General features: G+C 33.8%; 1 protein-coding gene across 1 annotated transcript; it reads right to left on the bottom strand.

Moving 5' to 3' along the window:
- Window positions 1-760: 760 nt before the first annotated feature.
- LOC110670159 (non-specific lipid-transfer protein 1) lies at window positions 761-1,531 on the bottom strand. The gene is made up of 2 exons (XM_021832115.2): window positions 1,111-1,531; window positions 761-1,017 (listed from the first exon to the last, which is right to left on the bottom strand). Exons 1-2 carry the CDS (start codon window positions 1,473-1,475, stop codon window positions 1,008-1,010), a joined length of 375 nt encoding a protein of 124 aa, XP_021687807.1. The 5' UTR covers window positions 1,476-1,531; the 3' UTR covers window positions 761-1,007.
- Between the last annotated feature and the right edge of the window lie 8,062 nt (window positions 1,532-9,593).

The raw sequence follows: 9,593 nt of genomic DNA, 5'->3' as shown, positions 1-9,593 counted from the left end.
GTTGTTGAGACAAAAGAGGGAGAGGATACTAATATGATTAATTCGTTGGACACTTGAGAATGGATGAAGGGTTTGATACTGATAGAGATGAACACTAAAGTATCTCTTCTCACTGTTATGATATCTCTATCATGTCTATGCGCTATATTCAATTTAGGGTTGGACCCTAATGGGTCCTTAATGCCCTTAGACTACATATTAAAATGACTTCATATATCGACGGTAGAAATATTAATATTAATTTATGACGTTATATGAATCAAAACAAAAATATCAATTAGTCATTTTTTAAAAAAAATTGAAAAGAAAAAATATTGATTATATTAATATTGTAAATAAAATGGACAAGTACCATATGCCAGCTATATATTTTTATGAGAGGAATTGAAATGTTGTGATTATGGAAAATAAAATGAAAGAAATCTTATAGAAATAGGAGTAAATTGAGATTTAAAATAAAATTTATATTATTAATAGAAAATTTGTGTGGTTTATTTTAAATTTTACGCTTTATTAATTAATTTCATTTGTCAGCTTCAACACTGACTAAATTTATGTTCCTGCATCTGTTGAATAGTTACATATATAGAAAATAAATGCATCAAACAAGCGAGAAGCTAAATGTTAAAAAGTAATCTTTTTATCAATGAGTTTTAGTTTAATAATGTTGATGTTATTTTCAGAATTTATTCTAAATTAACTTTTAAAATTGTTAGATATTCCATTTAAATTTCAATATGTAGATGCAAAAGGCAAGAACTTGGACCAAGCCATAATGATTTGATAGGTAATGATGTAGGAAGATATGCATACAATACAAAAAATACTCATCCTACCTATCTGTCTTACAGCAAAATACTAGATTAGTAGCTACCAATGCCTGAACGGCACTACAAAGTACAAACAGCAGGATCGATCAGAGACTTCCTCAAGATACTGTGCGAAAGCCTCGCTTATTCTCCGACTACATATAGTAGATTCTTCAAGATGGATCTATTTATATATCCTCACTTAACGCTGCAATGGCAAAATAACCAATTTCAGGAAATGTCAGAATCAAGAAATTTCTACTTAAAACGGATAATTATGGTTGTGTAGAACTATACATACATGTCACAGTTGGTGTTGGGGTCGATCTTGTAAGGAAGGTTGACGTGGCATTTGGCAGGGAGTCCGGCGGCCAGGCCAAGGTTGTAGCCTGTGTAAGGAACTCCACTGCTGCTGATTGCTGATTTCAAGCACTTGCATACGGCCTGGCGGTCAGGTGTTGTCTGTGCAGCGCTGTAAAGGGTCTTCATCCCAGTGCAGCACTGTCCAGGAACGTTCCCTCCTCCAAGAACGTAGCTTACGCATGGGGACAGGCTCCTCACCACCTGTCCACATGTTATTTCTGCTCTGGAGGCCTTGGGTGCACCCGCCACAAGGCTCACTAGCACCAAGCATACCAAATACTTAAGGACTCGAGAGTTTGCCATGATTTGATTACTTTATACCTATGACAAAAGAGAAGGCCATATGCAGAATGGGAGGGCTGAACCTTGGTGTTTATACAAGCAAAATCTCAGCATTAATAGGAAATAGTTACAGCACTGTTTGGTTGTTGAGCTGTAGTAAGTGTTGTTATGGGCCTTTGTTGTGCGCTATAAATGCCGTAGTTAATCTACCCATATTGTAATGCCTTCATCGTAGTCCGTACATTTTACTATTTAATGTCTATTCGGACAGTTAGTATATCTGAAACTACATTTAAATTATAGTGAAAAGACATAAATTAATAAAATAAATATTAAAAAAATATAAAAAAAATTTTGAGAAATAAAATAAAATTTAGAGAATTTGTTAATTGATATAAAATAATAAAAATAATCCAATGAGCACCATGAAGGACATTTTGATTATTTTACTCCTAGAGGTGAATTTTAACCTAAATATTAAATTAAAATTAAGAAATAAAATAATTAACATAAATTAAATTTATGAATTTGAATTTGAATTTGGAAAATGAGAAGAAAAAGAAGAAGAAAATAAAAGAAAATAAAAGAAAAGAAAGGAAATAGACTTATGAAATTTAAAAACAATAAAGTACACATAAATGTATATATATAAATACCCACAAGAGACAAAACCCCACCAACCATCTTTTTCTTCCTCTTCTCTCTCTCTCTTTGCCGTCTCCCTTGGTCTCTCCCTCCCCACCATTGTTATCAAGCTTAAAGCTTGATTTCCTCTTCATTTACCCATCAAAACTCATAGCTCTCTTCACAAATAATTATTCCCACTTCATAAGGAAGTTTTAGATACCCATTTGAAGAAGAGAAATTGAAGTTTGCAAGTTGGGTCATAAGGTAAGTGCAAAAATACCACTCCCTCTCTTCTTTAAATCTTGTAAGAATGATGTGATGAGTGAGTATTCCATGAAAATGAAAATAAATAAAAAGGAATTGAAGAAACCTAATTTTGGCAGCCATGAATCTTGTGAGATTTGTTATTTTTAAATGATGAAAAATAGTTTCATAAGGATGTTTGAATAGTTGATATGATAAGAAGTGTAAAAGAGTTCAGTTTGTGTAAATTGGGTGATTGGAATTAGGTTTTATGTATATGATGTGAGGACTTTATGTAAATGCTTGAAATTGACTTGGTTGAGTTGAGATTGTTGCTTATAGAAGTGCTATGCATGCCAATTGAAGTAAGGAAGATGGAGGAAATTGAAATTGGGAGTGCTTGTTTTCTGCGGGTTTTGGGTTTCAATGAGTCCAACATGAGTTTTGAACCATAACTGAAAATATGTGACTCCAATTAGTATCAGGCCAATTGGAGGTGAAACTAGACCCAAAATAGCCCATTTTCTATGAAGAAACTATGCCCAAATTCTATCCAAAACTTGACCTAAATACTGCCCAAATCCGGATTACACTGTACCAAACCCAGAAAATGACCAAATGAACAGAACAGTGCATGTTCATTTGGTCATAACCCCTGCTACACTGGTCCAAATGACCTGAATTTGATACCATTGGAAAGCTTAGATATAGGGCTATAATTTTCATGAAGACCACTAAACCCATAAATACCAAAAACCAAACCAAATTACTGGCCCAAGTTGGGTCACAAAACTGCCCAGAATTAGGTTTCCCAGAAACTGCTGGACCTAACCTCACCAGACCAGTTTTGGTAAAATGACCATAACTTGGTCTACAAGAACTCAAATGTTATGAAACCAGTGGCAAAATGTCCACAAGACATAGACCTACAAAATTGGTGTTTTCACCAAAACCCAGAAAACAAGAAAACTAGGTCAAACAGTTAGAATAAGTCACTATATCAAAACCTGCAATCTGACCAAACTTCACTTGACCCCAGAATAGTCTTTTAGTCATAACTCCCACTAGAAAAATTCAATTGAGATGAGCCATGCCTTTCCAGAAACCTAGGAAATAGGGCTACAACTTTGTTCTAGGAATTGTCCTCAAATTATGAATTTAAGAATCTCAAAAAGTAACCTGTAATCACTGTCCTGAACTGAGCCCCTGTTGGCACAGGGTACATGAACCTAGGTCAGATAATTGGCCATAAATAATTCCACAAAACTTGAAAAAAATTGTGATACAAATTTCTCAATGATCATAAGAAATAGGGCAATAATTTTTATGAAGATCACCATGCCTAAAAGTGACTGCAACCTGCTCCATTAATTAGGTAAAAATTTAAGTCCAAAAGCTGCCTAGTTAAGGAATCAGATTCTGGGAATGAGTCAGTTATAGTTATATGACCATAACTTGAGTTCTAAAAGTCAAATTGATATGATTCAAAAGGGAAAATAAAGATAAAATATAGAGGAACAACTTCCATGAAGGAAGTGTAGCCAAACAGTGGCTACAACCTGATCATATAGATAGGTAAAAATAAGATACAAAAACTAAAACTAAAGAAAGGTCCATGAGATAAATTATCTTATGGTAGGAATTTAACCATAACAAGCCATTAAATACTAAACCATATGAAATAGGTATGTGGAACCTACTTTTCCACCACAAGGTGACATGGAATTAGTTGATACATAAAATGTAAATTTACCTAAATGGTTTGCTAAACACACAAGTCATAGGAAAATACACTTGGAAACTATGTTTCCATCATATATAAAATAATAATACTATAAATATGTATAGTACATGACATAAAATAATGAGAGTGATAAATACATAAGTTATACGAATAAATACTTAGGACCTATGTTCCCATTATGATAACATGGAAATGGTATAAAACATAGGTAGTACATGAAGTGAAATAAAAATATGTTATGAACCCTTAATAGTACATAGCATGAAATAATAAAACTATAAGTGCTTAATAGTACTAATTTGCCCAAAGTATGCCTAGGCTTATATGTATATAGTTGGATCAATTGGTATACCAATTAGGGACCACAGATAGCAGTATTGCTTACAGAGCAAATCATGAACTGACAATATATATCTGATATGATTGTTCTACAGGCTATATGCCTACCCATTGGCCATTGTGTCTAACTTTATTTATGACTCTACAAGCCTGACAGCAGGTCTCATGCTCGACAACTAGCCTCGTGCCTGACAGACGTATACTGGACAGACATATGGCTGTCTAACCAGTATACATCCGTGCATCCAGCTTTTATAATTTGTTATAGGTTTCTTGGGCACTGATAAAAATTAATTAAGACTTAAAATATAATAAGTAATCATAAAAGATCCCGATAATGTTAATTGTTTTCAAAGAGCAATAAAAATGTAAAAGACCCAGAAATTATGATTTGCAGATATAAATTCAATTGTTTAATTATTGTTATTATAAATTATGCACCACTATGCGTTATGCTTAGCGCGTTGGTTTTCCATCGCATAGGTACTGAAGATCAGCAGCCGCCACAGTAGTGTTCGGACAGAGTTTCGACTAGATCTACCACCGACCTGAGTCACCTCATTAGTCTTTTGTATTTTGATAGGGCTCATGTATAGACTAGTATTTTGGTTCATTATGTCTAGTCATGATGTATTTCATTTTGGACTTGTAATTAAACTTGAGATTGAAATGAAAACTTGTAATTTATTATCTATGAATTTTCATATGAATGCAATAGATGATACTTCATTTTGAGATCTCATAAATAGTTCTGAATGATATGATAAAAGGGAATATGATATGGAAATGTGTGAAATGAATATGGACATGTTAACAGGTGATTAGTGGAAACCCGCCAGATGCTAATAAAACAAGGGAGGATCTGTCCGGGTCTCCACAGAAATAAGATATAAAAAAAAAAAATTTACACATAGAATACATATTTTAAATGACATCAAAAATTTATAATAGATATGATAAAACAAGATAGGGTGCTCTGACACCGAATGTGACACTTCTTGCTCGGCTATACAGTAAACGGGTAAGGGGCATCACACATATCTTTTTCTTTATGGATGTATTCTATGGAATAAGAAAGAAAAGATGTCCATGAGGACTTGATCTAATGGTAAACACTAAACAAGGTTGACGTTTTGGCCAAGAGGAGAGATCAACTCTTACCATAACTAACTTAACAATTATTATATTAAATATTTATACGATAAATTTATACATTCATTATATATATTTTAATTAATTTTACATAAATTTTAATATAAATATTTAACCTAACAATTATAAAACTCATACTAATTTGAGATTTAGCATGTATTAGATGTAACCTTATAACAATAATCTCATAAAAAAGAAAACAAGCTTGAGGAAAAAGAAATTAAGCAAAAAAAACGCGATTTCTGTTATCTTTCTTGATTTAGTTCCAAGCACAACTTATATACTCATACTCATCTATGACTAATGAAAACATAACCGTGTTCTAAGAGAGAACCTCAGCTTACTAACTAATACTACTTAAACCAAGCATAAAACTTCTGCTAATAGCTATATTTTTCATCCCCTCGCTCTCAAGTTGGAGATAGATAAAAATCAATCAATCCCAACTTAGAAGTCATCAAATGATATGTTAGGAGAAGATCGCAAGTGGCTTGGTAAAGATGTCAGCTAGTTGAAGCTAAGAAGAAACATGCTTTTGCGAGGTGAACGCAGCTTGCATTCGATCACAAACAATGTGGTAATCAATATTCAAGTGCTTGTTGCGTTTGTGCAAAACAAGGTTAAAAGCAATATGAATGGCTGCTTTTATTGTTGCAATGTAAAGGGATAGGGAGCTTAACTGGAACTTGCAAATCTCAAAGGATAAAAGAAATCCAATGAAAAAGCTAGTCTGGGACAAGAAATAAATTGGCTAAGATATTGAACAACGTACTGGTCTGGTGATATTGACATACAACAGCAAGTCAACAACCTATCAATTAATCTCTTATATGAATGTGGATCATCAAGCAATTCCCCAGTGTTAGGTCTCAAATGGAAACCCTGACGAAGGAAGAGGAGATAAAGTTGGTTTTTCATCAGACAAGCCAACATCTTGTATCAAATCAAGGATAAACTTCCTTCGACATATAAGAGTATCAATAGAAGAACATGCTACTTCAATGCCAAGAAAATACTTAGCGTAAACATTTAATTTTGAATTTTGCATCTAAAATAGTTTTAACTTGAGAGATAGCATTTTTGTCTATACAGGTGATAAGAACATCATCGGCCTAGAGTAATAATGCTAAAAAATAACCATTTAACTTTGATTAAAGAGAGAATGATCGTGTTTAGATTGAACAAAGCCTAACTGCTTCAAAAAAGCAATAAACTTGATGATCCGTTGGCGAAAAGCTTGCTTCAAATCATATAGACATGGGTTACGCAAACAAACTTCTCCTAGTTGTTGGAATAACCCGCAAGTAGTTGCATATAGACTTCCATTTCTGAGAAGTCATGGAGAAAGGCCTTATTTGTAACAACCCAATTTTTTAAATAAACATATTTTTATTAATTTTCTTTTATTGAACTAATAATTTATTGATATTTTATTCATGAATTTAAATTAATATTTACAATGGCAATTTTTATTAAATGGCTATTATTTTTACATGTATTATTATTTTTATCATTATTATTATTTATTTATATGACTAGTCTTAAACATCCATATTAAATGTTTAATAAAATATTATTTTATATTATTAACAATTGATTTAGTGGTCATTAAATTACTTATTATTATTATTATTATTGACATTGTTATTATAATCAATTTAAATATATTAAAGAAAGATTAGGGACCTATGTGAACAAACAAGAAAAGTTCATGGATTTCAATAAAATTAAAAGTTAAAAAAAAACCCAGAAAATTAAAAAACACAGCAGCAGCCCCCCCCTATTCCTCCTCTCCCGCGTCACCCCTCTCCCTCACTTTCTCCCTCTCGTTTTTTGGCCAACCGGCTAGCACTAGCACCGGTAGGACTACCCTACCGCAGGATGATGTCAGGCAATGGCAGCCACGGCAATAGGTGGCAGGGAGGAAGAGAGAGAGAGAGAGAGAAGAAAGCGAAGGAAAAGAAGAGAGAGAGAGAAATTCAGGCCGTTTTTTGGCCAATTCCGGCCACCAGAACCCAGCTCCATTTTCCGATTAGCCATGCCCGAAATGATGAAGTTTCAAGCGAAAATCGAAGAGAGAGAAAGAGGAGAGAGAAAGTAACAACAGTGGGCTTTCTAGCTATTTTCCCGACGATCCGACCAACGGATCGAAAATCCGAGACCACCAATGGACTTAGGACGGTAAAATCTTCGAGATAGGATCGATCCCGCTCCGATTGGATACTGTTTGAAAAAGACAATAATCGAACGGTCTAGATCGCTTGGTGAGATTTTTGAACTTTTTTTATTTCAAAAAATTTAAAAATAATTTAATGACAATTATTAACAAAATTTTGACTTAATTTAGGTGCAATCGGATCGATGATAGCTCACCGGCGTCGGGACCGCATTTTCAGTCAGATCCGACTGCCCAGTAGCCTGTCTCGGAACGTGGTCGATATTATAGTCAATCCTAGCGTTTTTAGATGTTCTGGACATGTTTCAGGTATCAGATTTGGCATAGGTAAATCCAAACTCTACATTGCTCAATTTTTGCCTTGTACTGGATTAGAATAAAATTCATAAAATATTCGTGGATGATCAGAAAATTACGATTCCTTCTACAATAGCCTTATAATATTGTTAAGGACTGCAAGACAAAATTTTAGAATTTTTAGGGCTCGTTTGAGTGTTTTGTGCAAAAAGGTTAATTTCAAGGAGTAAAACGTAAATTTTGATTTTGCGAGTTTTTGCTTGGATTGGAGGGCCCAGGAGGGGCCCTATGTTGTCGATGAGATGTGGGTTGAGATATGTGATTTTAGAAGTGTAATTTGAACCACTTTGCAGATAGGTTAGGTCCTAATTATAGGAAAAACTCTGTCGAATTTTCAGCATAAATTAGGATTACCTCTTTAAATTTATTTTTATTTGAATTAGCACTAATAAATTCACATAAAATTATGTAGGGGATCAGGGTCAACCATCTTCCTTCACCCAACCTCTACAGTCATGTTTGATGTACAGTGAGTAAAATATTAATTTTAATTATAATTTCAATATTATTATGTTCAAGCATGCCCATGCATCACTTAAAAATATGTATCTATGTAGTTAAACACTAGGCACATTTTACAATGCATTCTTAATTGATGAAGTGTCATGGTTATTGTTTATGATAATTTGGAGCAGTGTGCGTCCGTTGGCGTGTGTGTGGTGGGTGGCATTAGATATGGATAGGACAAGTAGACGTGAATTGAGAGACACTCGCTGAGACCCGGTCCTTTATGGATAAGTCAAGGTAGGCACGGATTAAGAGACACTCGCTGGCCCCCGCATTTGGTTCATTAAGTGAAAGTCCGGCTTGAGAGACACTTGCTAGCGGATGTTGGATTAAGAAAGCTGTATAGGGGATCAGCTCCCGTATATGTACAGTTTGAATATTATTGGGTGTGTGTGTGCTCCAAATCACTTTTTGTTGTTATAATGTGTCTTGTATGGATATGTATCATGGTGTTACATTTCACTGTTAGGACGCATTAGTTTTAGATAGCTATAGAAATTATACTTAGAATTGATATTTTACTCTCTGAGTTGAACGCTTACTCCTGTTCACCCTATTTTTTCAGGCTACAAGAGGAGACTTTTTTTAGAATAACCTGTTTCTTTCCTGACATGTTATCGATAATTACTTAATTGTATTATTATTCTCTAAATTTATAATTTAGAACTCCCCATGTACTAGCAGTAGCATTAATCTTATCAGGGACTATATGAATTTAAGTTTTTGTATTAATAAATCGAACATTTTTGATGATTTTTAAATAGTTTATAAATGATGTAACCGGGTTAAGCTGGACTCCCCTAATTTGAGTTTCTGATAATTATTGGGATAAGTTGACCCGAAAGAAAATTATAATATTTTAATTTAAATTATTTTTATATGCATGTTGGGCCTAAATTATGGGCTTGGTCATAGGTTTATGAACAATAAGGCTTACTATTGGCCTTAGAGGCTTTATGCCGGCCCAGGTCTTAGTGCCGGTCCGGCCTATAAG

This window comes from Hevea brasiliensis, chromosome 5, assembly GCF_030052815.1.
Source record: "Hevea brasiliensis isolate MT/VB/25A 57/8 chromosome 5, ASM3005281v1, whole genome shotgun sequence".
NCBI classification, from domain to species: Eukaryota; Viridiplantae; Streptophyta; class Magnoliopsida; order Malpighiales; family Euphorbiaceae; genus Hevea; species Hevea brasiliensis.
This window is presented reverse-complemented; position numbering and strand designations above follow the sequence as displayed.